General features: G+C 42.1%; 2 protein-coding genes across 6 annotated transcripts in view; both read left to right on the top strand.

Moving 5' to 3' along the window:
- HBS1L (HBS1 like translational GTPase) overlaps positions 1 to 1,073 on the top strand; it is a 62,709-nt gene extending 61,636 nt beyond the window's left edge. For all 5 annotated transcript variants that reach the window (XM_054822905.1, XM_054822903.1, XM_054822904.1 and 2 more), the window contains one exon: positions 408 to 1,073. In XM_054822905.1, the coding sequence (XP_054678880.1) occupies positions 408 to 419 (12 nt within the window). In that variant the 3' untranslated portion in view covers positions 420 to 1,073. The remainder of the gene's footprint in view (positions 1 to 407) is intronic.
- Positions 1,074 to 3,373: 2,300 nt separating this feature from the next.
- ALDH8A1 (aldehyde dehydrogenase 8 family member A1) lies at positions 3,374 to 14,651 on the top strand. Its single transcript, XM_054822911.1, has 7 exons — positions 3,374 to 3,662; positions 7,627 to 7,774; positions 8,194 to 8,349; positions 9,761 to 9,910; positions 10,567 to 10,823; positions 11,645 to 11,806; positions 13,262 to 14,651. The coding sequence occupies exons 1-7, from the start codon at positions 3,525 to 3,527 to the stop codon at positions 13,712 to 13,714; spliced, it is 1,464 nt and encodes a 487-aa protein (XP_054678886.1). The 5' UTR covers positions 3,374 to 3,524; the 3' UTR covers positions 13,715 to 14,651.
- Positions 14,652 to 15,138: the final 487 nt, after the last annotated feature.

Below are 15,138 nucleotides of genomic sequence, written 5' to 3'. Positions count from 1 at the left end.
TTCTGGCTTCTCCCTGTGTGCGTCGGAATGATGTGCTAGGTCTGTCAGAGGCTCCAGGCCTTATGGAGCTTTAATGCTCTTAACAGGCTGTCTGGCCTTAAATAGGATCCAGAATTAGGGCTTTAATCTTGCACCCATTTTTCATGAAATTTAACTTGAAGTGGATGGGGTCCTATTTAGATCTACAATGCCCAATGTGTGTAGAATTGGGGACTAAATAACCCTTTGATTGTTATTTGGGAATTACTATTTCAGTACTTGTGATCTTGCTCCAGAGAATTTCAGAGCAAAAGGAATTATTTTTTTCCGCAGCTAACTATATCATGTTGAAAAGAGCTGTGATCGTTTTACATTTAGTACTTCATTTTTCACCATAGTTTATTTTTTCCATTTGCATATATTTTTAGATTAAAGAATGACAGTTGTGCCAGAACTTCCACCGTCCAACCAAAATGCAATCAGATATCCAAACTTCTGTTTAAGAGTCCAGTTACTTCAGTTGAAGGAACAAGTGCAATTAACTGGGGAGAAGATGCTGATGACAAAAGTTAAATCGTGTGACACGTCTAGGAAGCCTTTCATCAGTCTCTCCCACTGCAGAACAAGATGCCAACTGACAAGGAACTGCTAATGTTGCACTTCTCGATCTCAAGAATCTCATGTGTTTCTCCATGTGGAATTTAGCCCTTAGAGAGCTTGATGGAAAAGTCTTAGAAAGTTGAATTAGAGAAAAAAGATGATGAATCATCATGAAACAAACTCCTTACTTCCAGACATAAGTTGTTTACATATTTTCTTTGATTTGCTTTTTTTGCTGCACATTAATTCAGTAAAGTAACTTTATTGGTCTAATATATTTTTAGATTTGAGTTGAATGCATATTCAGGGAAAAAAAGAACTATTTACTTTGGTTTCAAGAGAACGGCATGTAGTATTATCCTGGGATTGTTTTCCCTGTCCCAAAATTTATTTAAAAAAAGTTTTCTTTTGCTGTGTAGTGGAAGCTGTGCCAACATTGGCTAATTTTATTTTTTAAACTGTAAGAGTAATAAAATAACTTCGTCTGAGCATAATTTTTGTCCCTTTGATCTTTTGTTATTTAAACACTTCTAAATTGTGTTAAATCATTCTTTACTTTCCATACCTCAGAAGTTTCAGAGTAAACTTATGAGTTAAAATGCGAAACTGGCATGCGACTTGTCTTTCTGTGGAAATAATTTCAGTTTTTCTCACATGTTACTCAGTGCAGCTATTGCGCAAACACATATCTCTTTCATCCAGACTTAGTGCTTCTTTGAAGAAAAGCTGGCAATTTAGTCTTGGGATGTGTGCTAAAGCCAGGCTGTTCTGCTTATTCAAGCCTCTAACTCCTTCCTGCCCTTTAGTAACAGGGCAAGGTGAAACCTCCCAATTGAGAACAGGGTCCTTCTGCCACCTCCAGCATAAACTCAGGACAGACACACTTTACTGCAACTTGGAAATTTATTTTTCTCAGCAGGAAGTGTGAGGGGACCTCAGGTTTTTCAGGAGCTGAACATGAGTGCGGGGTGGAAACAACTCTGCCCATAGCGAGTAGTGCGGGGAAGGAACAGAACATCAGTCTGGAGCATCAGTCACTGGGGTTAACCGAAGTAAAGCTGTGCCCTGCGTAGTGAAAAACACAAAAAGCCTATGATTGTTATTTAGTTCAGTTACGTACAGTCCATACCTACTCTTCCCACATGGTTTGTTTGGTAGGTAACTTTTTTGCACTTATATGCTTTAGCCCCAGATACCTGCACTTGACCACATAGACATATTGTACTGTTGACTGCATGCATGTAGGAGTGCCAGCAATGCTTTATGTGGAAATGACTTTTGTAAAATCTTATGAATCTGAAATATCTGAAAACTCTTATTGCCAAAACTGAAGCTTATAAATTATCACTATTTGCTATGTATTTTTATAGTCCAGAAATTGCATTTAAATACTTACCAGTTTCAACATGCCAGCCGTTAAGGTTTCGGTGCACTTGGATTCCAGAAATTCGTACTGCCAAGCTCCTGCATTGAACCTGTTCCACTTGAACTTCCCTTCAAACCTTGGAAATGTTTTTAAGTCAGGGGACAGCTGAAGTGCTACAGGCAGAAGAATGTGTCTTCAGTTTCAAGACTTCAGTAAATTCCTTGCTGTTTGTGGACAAGGAAGTGTGACACAGGGTGAACCTTTTGATAACCCTTCTCACACATGGTTGCATTAAATTTTGAGACTCAGTATTCTGTGACTACAGAAAAGCTACTGCATCCTTTCCCACTTTGTAGCTTGGGAGCGCCAGAGGTATTACCTAATCCAGTTTCAACATGACCGCACTACCTTTCAGCGCTGATTTGAACTCTGCCCAGACGCACCAGTTGGTCGATGCATAAATGATCTGTTGTTGTGCAACAAAAACATACCATCTTTATTCGATCAAAATATGTTTGCGTGTTGATCCACAAGAAATTTGATGGCTTGGCAGTGATCTAGGGTGCAAAAACTTTCTGAACTGCTGATTGAGATAGTCACAATCTCCTGGTGACAACATACTGCTCTCCAATATGGATGTAGTGTTTTGAATATGTCTGGAGTGCAAGTAGGTGGTGTGCAATCTTAGAGCAATTTGATAATCCAAGCATTCTGTCTTGGAGAAGAATGTCTTTCACACAGCTCTTACCCAATAGTTCGGGTCCTTGGGATGTTAAAGAAAAACCTAATTATAAATAACAGGCTTCTCTACAGTTAAGTGGCTTCCACTGGAATATCTATGGAAGGGAAAGCATGAAAGCCAATGTCTTGCTGCTTTTTTTAAAAACTGGATTTCTGACAACATACCACAGAGTGTGCTAGGTAGGTTCGTGCTTCTCAACTGTTTTGAACTGCAGAGCCACTCAGCTGCTTGTATTGTTTGATGTTTGGGGATATTGGTGGAAAAAAGTTTCTTAAGTTTAAAATCTTTTCTTTTGGCAGGAGCAGTGTTTTGGGGGTTACAAAGAAAAGCATTGATGATGATGACAAAGCAGTGAACATGAGCTGCAAACATGCTAGTCCAAGTCTTTTTCTGTGTCTACTGACAGTGAGGAGCAGGACCCTGGCTAGGCGTTTGGGTCTAGAATTATTTTGTATAGTTGTTGCAAAATGTCTTCAGACTGTAGCTTGAAAAACTGATATAGGGAGAAATTTCCCTGTCAAACCATTCTTTTTCTCCCCTTATTTCCTATAGACAGACGGGAGCTATTTCCTAACAACTAAGCTGATCCTGCCTCGCTGCTTCAACTCCTGGAAAAGAACCAAGTGTCACAGAAAGAGTAATTCCACCCCACCCCTTGCTTTCCTCTCTCCTGCCGTTATTGCCAGGGTTCGTTCCCACTCGGGAGCGAGCTCTGCAGGGAAGACAGAGAGAGGGGGAGGAGTTCAGACTTGCTGTGCAAATACATTCAGAACTACTAATCTAAATTGATAACCTTGTAAAAAAAAAATAAATCACAGATGAAGCAAGTGGCTTACGATGGCTCACTCAAAGGCTCTCTTAGTGCTGGAAAACTTTATAGCTGGCAAATTTGTTCCTTGTTCCTCCTACCTAAACTCCTATAATCCGTCCACCGGAGATGTCTATTGCAGGGTGCCAGACAGTGGCAAAGAAGAGGTGAGTACTATCCAAACGTACAAAGAAGTGAAAACATTAAATGCACGTAACATTAATAGTTTGAGTGGGAGAGGCTGAAGGTGAGAGAAAAGAAAAGCGCTGGGGACTTCAATGCTTAAATGACTAAGTTCTTGATTGGATTGTATTGCAACACTATGTAATCTATGGCTGCGACAGCGAATACTGTTATTTTTTACATTTTGCTGTTAGAAAGTTACAGCCTGGATCCTAGGCTGGTATAAATCAACAAAGCTTCAGTAACTACAGTGGAGCTCCTTCAGCTCACGTGGGAGATGTCTTGTATATAAGTTAACAATAACGCTCAGACTGGCAGTAAGTATAAACAATCTGGAAGAGAGAAAAGAATTTATTGATCTCTTCTGTGAATAAACTTAGAGGCATTGTGTACAACTAAATGTGTTCTTCCTGAGTGTCTTGATGATTTGCAGTTGTCTTTTAAAAGGATTTTTGGCTTGCTGGCTCTTCCCCTTAAGTATGGTAAAAAGCTTCCAGAGCTCTCTGGTTCTGATATTAGCCGTTGGATATTAGGTGGAGGTGATGAAGTGGCTGCGATGCGTGTATGTTTCCTCACATCGTAGTCTGTGCTCTGCATCACTCTAGTGTTTCCTACTCCTGTGCTCTCTAGTGGGATGAATGTCTCCTGGTACCTTCTATGTGTTCAGGTGTGGATGGGCAACGTGACATTCATCTGGGGTTTCATTGATGCTACTTTATATGGACCTACGAGTGTGTGTCCAACACAGTGTTTCAAAGTTACTGGAGAGAGAAATGTCTGGAAAAGCTTGGATAATGCAAAGGGCTTGGAAAATATTGACAAGTAGTGTACGGTATTTTCAAAACTTTTTTTTTTTTTAAACAGCTACTGTGTGTAGCTGTTCCCTTCACTTGCATTTCAGTCCTGTTGTCATCTTTTCTCTTTGCTTCTCTCAGCAGAAACCTTTGCACTGTAATTTCAACTGGGTAAATATTTGCTAGATGCCGATGACCAAGGGTTAAAGAGTAACAGGTTGGGTTTGCTAGAATACGTCTGTGTAAGTTCATTCCAACCCTAATTATGCCTGAAAAGACTTCTCTTTGATGTGCAGGTGCAAATCTTCCTGTTCATTCATTTGCAAAATCATTAAAACCAGAGATATGTGAGAATGCCAGAGCAGCCTAATAAACATAGGCTGCTGGCCATTCTGGAGCTATAGTTCAAATATATGTTAAAAGCAATGGCTTTTCTCTTTCAGCTTTCTGAGTTAGTGGTTGTGCGTAGCAGTGGGAACCCAGGTAAAACACCCATTAAATTCAGAGAGTGCTTTACTCCTACCTTGAGACAACTATACAAGAAGGTTGGGCTCTGCAGACCTGGCATCTGCTGGTGACTGCTGGAATACGCTGCAGGAGAATGTGCAGTCACATACTACTCAGAGGGTATCTGGAGCTTTCAAAATAAGCATCCAGGCCCAGGTTCCACGAAGAACTCGGGATGCTAGTTTCTAGTAAGGCTCAATGTCCTGTTGGATTTTTTTTTTTTCTTGGTTCATTTTAATGGAGGGTTAGAAGGCAGAACAGAGACAGACGGCAAATCTGTTGCTGACCCTGCAATTAAACACCAGCTCAGCTGAAGGGGCCTTGTCAGCCAGTTTCTGCCAAATACATCAAATGTTTTTTCAGGGGTTAATTTGTCCCCTGGCTAGATGTCTTAAATTCCAAATAGCAGCACCAATGCAGGCTGAACAGGTGCCCTGTATCTCCGAAAGACAGGCTGGTGAGACATAATGAGTCCTGGCAAGTATCTCCTTAAAAAACATCTCTTTCCCAAGAACCTTGATCCTGTGCATCATTCCCTGGGAAAGCAAACATCATGTCCTGAGGGCAATTTGGGGTATTTTGGTATCAAAATCTTTTATGATAGCTCTGGATTGTGTGTTCTTTCTCTGTCTCTGTCTTGTGTAGAAGAGGAAAGCAGAAGGAAGTGTTTCAGACACATGAGTTCATAGTTGAATTCTTATGCATGTTTTCTTTATGGCTCAACTTTCTTTGCTGCTTTTTGCTAGTCAAACTAGGTAACTGTTTAACCTTTGTACGCTCTCTTACTTCTTCTGTACAAATCTCTCTCCTTTTTTTCCTCTTGCTTTTCTTTGATTACTGCCGCTTCATTCCTTTCTTTGCTGATTTTTCTTTTTTGCTGTCTGTGAAAATGCAACATCTTCCTTATTCTAAACCCGCTGGAGGGCTGAAAATGCAGATAGCCCTAACTGCACGCCAGCCCTCTCTTGATGCTTGCAGCACCTGGTGGAAAAGACCACAGAGGAGAGGACAGAGGAGAAGCAGCACCACAATGGCACCTAATGACAGGAGGGTGGAAGAACAAGTCAATTAGTAAGGGTGGTATGGTTTCACAGAGGGTGAACCTTTTCGGGGTAGCGTGCCACCCACACCTGACTCACTCAAGAAGCTGCAGTTCCCCTTTCCCAGGCTCGCTTTGGCCCTGCTCCAGCTGTTCGGTGGCTGGCAGCCTGCCGCCGTCGGCGCCTGAGCACTAGGTTGTCAAACTACAGTCGAAAAAGTCTGAGCTTGGCCAGTGATCCATGTGACCTTGTGTGAGTTGGTTTATTCCCACCTCGGTGTCTGTACCCGTATCGTTCTGGCCCTCAAACTCTGGTCCTTGCTTTTAGGGAGACCCATAAATTTTGAAGTCCATGGGGGGGGGGGTGGGGAGGGGAAGATTTCCACCTGTTTGAACTTTTGTGCCCTCATTAGTAAAACATAATTGGAGTGCCTGTAGATTATTTTGTGATGGTTTTTGTAACACCCATCGCAATCTGAAGGAACAAATTTGGAACTCAGATTTGTGGAACTGATGGAAAGGAGTCTTCAGTGACTGCATGGGACCCAGCAATGTGGCAACATTAGGAGAGGTCAGAATTATCTGATTAATCTTACATCAGCATCCTCCTAGTTATTGACTTGGGCAGATTTCCAAAAGCTGAAGAAATTTATGAGCAAAAATGATGGGAAACCAACTAAGACAGCTTTGGCTAAAAGCCCACCTTGATGCGTATGTTAGACACTGGAAACAATTAAGAAGTGATACATAGGAAGCAAAAATTGGGAAATAGGGCACTAAATTAAAATATGGAAGGATGTTGGTAAACATTTTCAGACTCGTAAACAACATTGAGAAGGAACTGCTTATAAATCAATAGATGCAGATAACTTTTTATTTAAGAGGCCAGAGGAAATGATTGGTAGAAGCGAGCACTTTTTGGAGAATTTTAATCCTTTGAAGCCTAGTCTGCATCAGAAAACTGCTGGTGTTCTGCCACTATGCAGAAAGGTCAGGCTGAAGGACCATGCAATTGTTATGTACATAGGCAAAATACTGGCGAGACTGGTATCATATTAATTCATCTATATGAAATGCATATAATGATCTTTCATATCTGTAGACTTTGTTAGGCTAGGAGGGCATACAGTCTATTCCTTCCCCAACCCATTACTTCCATCATTGCCCGATGTGGCTGAAGTGCTGTGTCGCAAGGACTGTGGACGTTTAGACTGAGGCTGCATTTGCTCTGGGAGATTCTTGCACTTGCACCCTTGAGAAACAAGATTTGGCATGGGTTTGGCCAGTGGCACTTAGTGGTGCTAGTTGACCCGTCTGGCATTTCCTCCAGGCCTGGAGGGTTGCCCACAAGTTGCTGGAATGTAGAGAAAAGCAAGAGTTACTGTGAAATAGACTGTCAAGGAAAGAAACTGTCTTGAGTTATGGGACAGCGTCTTAAGAAGATGGAAATGGAGAAGCTATCAATAGTCATGACTTTGAAGAGATGCAGTCTTCCCAACAATGTGATCTGGATTACTAGCCTCTCAAACGAGAGTTCATCTGTTGATTGTTTGATATTCTTTCTAAGGCCTTCTATTAATATTCACCATCCTTCTTTCGCTTTTTTAGGTGGAAGCTGCTGTCAAAGCTGCCAAAGCTGCCTTCCCAATTTGGTCTTCAAAAAGTCCATTGGAAAGGTCTCAGATCCTGAACAAATTGGCAGACCTGATTGAACATGACCTGGAAGCATTTGCACAAGCAGAGTCAAAGGATCAGGGTAAAAATTGGAACTGTTGATCTCAAATGTAGTGTGTCTTGCTGAATATTGAAATGGAGGATATGGTCCAAATTTTTAGTATGGTATGAACTGTTCGTGCAAATTGGAGTTGATGTGCATGAATTTTGTAGAAGTTGCTAAGTTTGGATTCCTCGGGCGTTCTAAGGCTTGCTTTTCAGAGTTGCTAAGCATTGACTTCAGTTATTACATATTTGTGATGCAATACTGCAGGGGAGCTGTTGTCATTGACCATGATTGCCCTGTGCCGGGGATTACTTGGGGGCAGGACAAAAGACATTTCCCAAAAAACATGCAAACCACGGCGTTCAGAGCAGAGTTTGAAGCACTGTTCACAGTGGTGTTTAGATGAGCTATTTTCCGCCCGTGATAACACAGCAGCGTGCTTGGTTTTGTTTCAGGAAAGACTATCACGTTTGCTAGAACGGTGGACATCCCTCGGGCCGTGTACAACTTCCGATTCTTTGCCTCTTCCATCCTTCATCACACGACAGAGTGCACTGAGATGGCAACCATGGGCTGTGTGCATTACACCTTGAGGGCACCTGTGGGAGTTGGTAAGGTGTTCCTGAAACGCTGAAACGCTTGGTAGAGTGTCTGCCTGGGTGGTTCAACAAAGAAAGAGGATTTTTCCAAAGCTAGCACTTATTGTCTCTGGGTCATGTGCTAAACACAACTAGTTTGCTAAAGCATGAGGAACTCTATGTAAAAATCAGTTGTGCTACTTTATGGTAAAAAGAATGCTTTTATGCCTTAGAAAGCATCTGGTTTAAGTCGGTAGCTCTCACCCTCAAATTTTCTCCTGTGTTCTGCACGCGTGTGCCTGCGTGGGTAAGTAAGCGTTACTGCTGCGGATCAGCGAGGCGTTCAGAAGCACTGAGCTGCTGCTCCTGCGCGGAGAGCTGGCTCCTCCTCGCCTTTGGGGAAGCAGCAGTAGTTTGCAAGGCGACATTTCAGCCTGTGCCTGGAGCGCACACGGGTGGCCAAACCGCTCTCAGCTGGGGGACTGCTGACACCAGCCGCTAGATGCTGCTAATGCGTCAGAAAAAGCGGCTGTGCTCACTTCAGGAGTGACGGAGTCGTAATGATCCCGTTATTAGGGGGTTTATCTAAATATATGTGAATGTGCCACATTCGCGCTTGCATTATTTAAAAAATAAAATTGGCTAACCTAGAGGACCCATTCAAAAGTTTTTGTGAGCAGGGGAGAACATGAGTACTTCTAGTAAAATTACTCTCATAAGGAAAAGTCACTCGCCGCGCCTGCTCCATCAAACAGCGAGAAATCCTGTGCTTTTGTAAGCAGTCACGCCTAAGGATTACAGATTTTTTTTCACTATTTCCTATAAATATGTAAGGTGAAAGTATTCCCAAAGACAATTACTGAAAAAATTCTAGTCATTCAGCAATTTGTGGAAGCAGCAGTTTGTACACTGATAAACTTTGGCACTCATAAGTTAGGCTAACATTTATCCGGAAAGTACGCACTCGATGTTATGATCTTTTTAATATTTTTTAATTTTAATATTAAAATGAGCTTCCCCCCCACAGCTCTACAGAGCAGCAGAAAGCAAGAGTGATCTGAGCTAACACATTACCTTAACTTGCTGTTTGCTAACACAGTATTACCATAGCCAGTTGATGTAAATGATTGTTATGGCTAACCTTGCATTAATGTTCCCAGAAAACACTGCAAAGCTTCCTGTGAATATAAGATTCTGCCCTGAAGAAGCAGCAAAACTTATTCAGAGAGTTTGGCTGATCACCTTTAGGATTATTTGCACAAATCTTTTAAAGTTATCTGCCTGTGAGAAATGTTGCTAGCTGCTAATTTATTGTACAATTGTCTGCAAATAAAAGCCATAGCCAAATTCCATTCATAAATCTGAATTGGTGTGTAACTGCTTGACGTTAGAGAAATGAGTTTTGTCTCCCAGCAGACTGAACTCCTGTGGGTTTGCTTTGTAGCTGGTCTAATCAGTCCTTGGAATTTGCCACTATATTTGTTGACCTGGAAAATAGCTCCTGCCATTGCATGTGGAAATACTGTGGTTGCCAAGCCAAGTGAGATGACATCTGTCACAGCTTGGATGATGTGCAAACTCTTGGAGAAAGCAGGTAAGTCCTGTAGTGTGCTAAGAAGGGGGAAATGGGGTGGAAATGCTTGTCTGTGCATCATTTTTTTTGTTGCAGAAATCAGAAAGTGCTCAAAGACTTTGGGAAGGACTGTTTGCTGTAGCTGGAATGCTGCACTGGAGAACAAAAAGCTCTCCCTGTCCTCACACTATCCCATCTCCCCAGCCCAGCTATTGCCCATTTTTTTCCGCTATCTTCTCATGAAGTGTCTTCATGTGGCTCCTTTCCCCTTCCTGCACTCCACTTAAGGATGTCCTAAGTCTGTGGTATCAGCAGGGGAACCAAGAGAAGGTAACAGAGTGAGAATCAGCTCTTGGTGGCTATATTGTGGCTGTATTTGTTGCACCAGTAAGAAAAACTGGGAGGACAACTGCTTCTTCCCTGAACGACTGAAAACTGAGTCTCTGATGGTGGATGTCAGGCAAGCTTGACTGATCAGTGGAATTGGTATTACCTTTTAACACATGACCCCCAGAGTTATTAAACATGAAGCGTTTCAGCTACTACATAAATGAAGGGTCAATCTTTGTCACCCTGGAACTACTGGTAATTTTCTAACTTCAGGGACAAAGCACAGTGAAGTGAAACCTCAGAACACAGGAAAGGGCACGGTGACTGTGTGCCTTTCTTCCCATCAGGGGTACCCCACGGGGTGGTGAACGTGGTGTTTGGAACGGGCGCCAAGGCGGGAGAAGCCCTCGTCTGCCATCCCGACGTGCCTCTGATCTCCTTTACGGGCAGCACGCTGACAGCCCAGCGGATCATGGAGAAAAGTGCTCCGCACTGCAAACGGCTTTCGCTGGAACTGGGAGGCAAAAACCCCGCGATCGTCTTCGACGATGCCGACTTGAGCCAATGCATCCCCACGACCCTGAGGTCCAGCTTTGCCAACCAGGTGCATCCCACCTCTGTAGTGTATAAACACTGCATCAGGAGGTGTGCATGTGTCTAAGAGCGCGTGCACGCGCGCGCATGTGCACGTACCTTAGGATTCAAATCCGAAATTGTCAAGGTCTGTTTCAAGATTCTGTGTTGTGAGCAAACCCTAAGTAGAAAAATATGAAAAAGTTTTCATTATTCCGTAAGCAGGGAACCAAAATAATAACGGGCTCTTCCTAGTGCTCTCCATCAGAAGATAACAAGGTGTCATTATCCCTCTCAAAATAGAAAGATTGCTTATCCCTCCAGGAAGCAGCTGCTTTAAGTCCCACCATGCAAGTAATTGGGAAAACTTGCTGATTTGTTTGAATTAAATTAGGAGACTCCCCCCAGATTCTACCGATGTTCCTCTTCCCTCATCACCACCCTCAGGAGAGATCACCAAAGCCAGGAAAATGTATATGCTCAGAAAAATAGCTTGGTCTCAGAAAGAGATTTTCAGGAAATGAAGACGGAGACAATTCAGAGTTGGAAATCACATTTTCTATGAAAAATGTTGGACAAGACAACACATAATCAATGAAAAATCAAATTTACTCGTGTTAGTAAATGACCGCATAACCCTGTTGTAGTTGATTTGTCTTTTTCTTCTCTTTTCCTTTTTAATCTGGGAAAAATCCTACTTTGGTGTGTTGGTGAATGTGGTTTGCACTCCTGAGTATGCAGGGACACATGTCTCATTCTGGGATGTGACTCGTTATACTCATTAACAATACAATGTAATATAAACTAATATTTTTTTCTTGGTTGTTTTTTGTTTGGTTTTTTTTTTGGTAGGGTGAGATCTGTCTCTGCACCTCCAGGATCTTTGTTCAGAGGGGCATATACAGTGAGTTTTTGAAGAGGTTTGTGGCAGAGGCTAAGAAGTGGAAGGTTGGGAACCCCTCAGATCCTACAGTCGATATGGGAGCACTAATAAGTAAAGAGCATCTGGAAAAGGTGATGTTACATGGAGTTTACATGATCTCATCTCATCTTTTAGAGGGCTATGAAAGGTGATTTCAGAGGTGTATGGAAAGGACCATGTCCTCTCCAAGATTAGCTCTGAGGGATGATGATTCAAAGCCATTATAAGATATATTTTTGATAAGGTTTCTGTTGCCTGTGGCCTAGGATCACATGATTAATCTGGAAAAATCAGCTCCATGGGGAAAATAATTTAAAATGACAAATACTATTTCTTCCTGTTTGAAGTGAAATAACTCAAAATGGTTAATTCTAAATCCTGAATTTATACTAACTAATCTTAGGGTTCAGCAACTTTTTCGTGGATTTTAATATTGTATTTGCTAAGATCACTTATTTGCCTAATAAGGTAGTTGACAAGGCAAAAGCCTTATTTTTATATCACTCTGGCAAATTCTGGGGAATACAAGCACACAGTTACTTAGGACTGCTTGCAGTAATTTGGAATTGCCTATGTGTGGAAGGCAGCTGAGACAGTGCGCAGTTAAACATAGTCTGCTTTAGTGGCTTATATGAAATTAATTTTTACGGTGTCAGACCGAGTTCAGGAGAGCAGATATTCACATCCCAGAACTATGTGACACAATCTGTATAAGCAAGAAGCAGATCGAAAACCGCAGAGTAAGAGAGAAAGCCAGAGCTTTGTCATGCTTCCTGACGCCTCAGCAGGTTCTCCAGGCCTGTTCTGAAGGAGAGGAGTGGTAGAAACACCCACTTCCCGAGGTCCTCGGTGTGCGGCCCCACAGAGGACTTCCGAGCCTAACCTACCAAGGTAGTTAGAAGAAGAAAAAGAGAAAGAAGCTCAGTGGTATTTCTGTAGGGAGAGAAACCAGGCAACGATTTCAGGACAGCGGAAGTAGGTCAATAGCATGTCCTATGTGTTCAAGGTAGCATATGACAGCAGCAGCCGTGGAAACAGCTTTAATTATTTATTGATGAGATTTTCTACAGCATTCATGGCTTCATCATCCTAGTGGCATGTAAACATTTAACAAGCCTGCCTGTGAGGTAGGAAAATATTACTGATCCCTTGGAGTAAATGAGTGAACCGTGACCTGGAATACATGGCAAACTGCCCGAACTCCTGGAAGAAGGGAGGGAGGCTCTGGGACCACTTGTGTTTCCACCAGGGAAACACATTCCCTTTTGAGAATACTCAGCGAGAAGGGCCAGCGCTGTTGCCTGCTAGGCTAGTAAGTGTTTGGAGAGAGAGGACAATTGTTCTACAGCAAGAAATACCCACCCTCACTTTTACAGAAACACAACAACAAAAGTTAGGGAATAACCCTGTGTTGTTGGGAGGGAAGTAAAGGCAGCGTGATCCAGCTGGAGATATTCAGGGGCTTCTGTTGATGTGCCCGGACTGGAGAGGTCGATCCTCAGGATTTGGTGTCCTTTAGCAGTGATGTTTTCTTGCCGCTTCCCCAGGTAAGGAGCTATGTGAAGAAAGCCCAGGCTGAAGGAGCCAGAGTCCTCTGTGGAGAGGGAGTGGATTCCTTGGCTCTCCCAACTGGCAACCAGAAAGGCTATTTCATGTTGCCCACGATTATTACAGAAGTCAAGGATGAATCTTGTTGCATGCAAGAAGAGATCTTTGGTCCTGTGACATGCGTGGTAGCATTTGATACAGAAGAAGAAGTGATCGAAAGAGCCAACAGTGTGAAATACGGCTTGGCAGCCACTGTGTGGTCCAGCAACGTGGGACGCGTTCATCGGGTGGCACAAAGACTACAGTCTGGGTTGGTGTGGACCAACTGCTGGCTCGTTAGAGATCTGAACTTGCCATTTGGTGGGATGAAAGCCTCAGGCATAGGAAGGGAGGGAGCAAAGGATTCCTACGAATTCTTCACTGAGGTCAAAACCATCACAATAAAGCACTGACATGTGTCAACAGAAGTATTTTAGTGTAAAATAAATGATAGTAATTTGTGTTACCATAAATGGTGTTTTGGAACACAGACTGTGATTGTCGTCATCTTTTTCCTGAACTTTGGTCAAGTAATATCAATGACAGCTGAAAATAGTCATCCCAAAAGCTAATGTTGAATGCAGCTTTCATGTTAAATGAGAAGATCAGTGCAGACTTGACAATCAACCCATCCCAAGCCAGACGACTTGCTTATCTTACGGATCCCAAGGCTTTTTGAATACTCCTGTCTCAAAAATCTCTCCCTCTAAGGCAGATTGGAGAAAGGATGATACATGACTGTACCTGTGGTTGGTGAATTACCCTGAGGGATAAAGTGGCAAGCACGTTGTGAGGCTGATACTGCAATGAGAATCAGCCCGTTCCCACTATAAACAGTACGTTCCATGTACCAATCCCTATTGCACTTCACTGATGTCAGACAAGGGCTAATGCTACAGCACACTAAAAGCCTGAGGCATTATCTTTAATCTATTAAGTAGTATTAAACCACGGCATCCTGAAATTCTCATGATATACGAAGACAATAAACATTTTAATGATAACCTGTTTTATGGTATGCAGCTGAATCATCCTAAGACTTGTTCTCTGACTATTTTGAAATTACAGCCTTTTGTCATTTCTAGGCCTTAGTGATGGTGTTTTTCACATCCCTGCGCAAAGATTTGGCTACCTCACAGTGGCATTCTTCATTAATAAAAACTGGAAGTGACTCCTAAGGTAACTGACTGTTGGAAATATTTGTCAGCAAAATGTAAACCGCTGGCAACTTCCCCTCGTTCATTTTCAGAGCTTTTTTTTTAGTGAGATATCTCACAAACTTGTTCAAATTCCACAAAAAGATAAAGTGTGATACAAATTTTTTCCCCTCCTGAGATGGCTACGTTGCGATTGAATTTTTACAGCAGCCCTTCATGATTTGTTTTTCAAGTTTTGAGCTGAATTTCATACTAAACAAAACTGCAAGGAGTTTCATAAATGGCTGTATTCTGAGAAGAGCTAACTAGACATTTTTTCAGAGCTGTTGGGGGAAAAAAACGCCCCTCTAAAATAAAAATAAAAAAAATAAATGATGAAAAAATATTACTGATGAGGTGAAAGAATGGAGCAGAAAATTGCTCTGCTGCTCCTCTGCACACCAAAAAGAAAATACAGAGAGAGATTTGGGGTTAATAGAAAATGTAATTTTATTTTTGTATAGTTTATAACATTTTTAGGGGAGTGGAGCAGGGCAGTTGTAAAACTAATGTAGATGGTCTAGAGGAGTCTCTAGGCCTTGAATACTAATCCATACCTTTATTTTGATATTTCTAAATAAGACAGGTTTTTTGCATAGAGTACCTCTCAGGAGTATATTTTCCAGAGAAAATGTATTTTT

The sequence above is a fragment of the Grus americana genome, chromosome 3, assembly GCF_028858705.1.
Source record: "Grus americana isolate bGruAme1 chromosome 3, bGruAme1.mat, whole genome shotgun sequence".
Classification (NCBI taxonomy): domain Eukaryota; kingdom Metazoa; phylum Chordata; class Aves; order Gruiformes; family Gruidae; genus Grus; species Grus americana.
This window is presented reverse-complemented; position numbering and strand designations above follow the sequence as displayed.

Coding starts and splice junctions, on each gene's coding strand:
- ALDH8A1 (XM_054822911.1), top strand. CDS start 3,525: ATGGCTCACTCAAAGGCTCTCTTAGTGCTGGAAAACTTTATAGCTGGC. Junction 7,775..8,193: donor AGCAGAGTCAAAGGATCAGG/GTAAAAATTGGA, acceptor GTTTTGTTTCAG/GAAAGACTATCACGTTTGCT. Junction 11,807..13,261: donor GTAAAGAGCATCTGGAAAAG/GTGATGTTACAT, acceptor CCGCTTCCCCAG/GTAAGGAGCTATGTGAAGAA.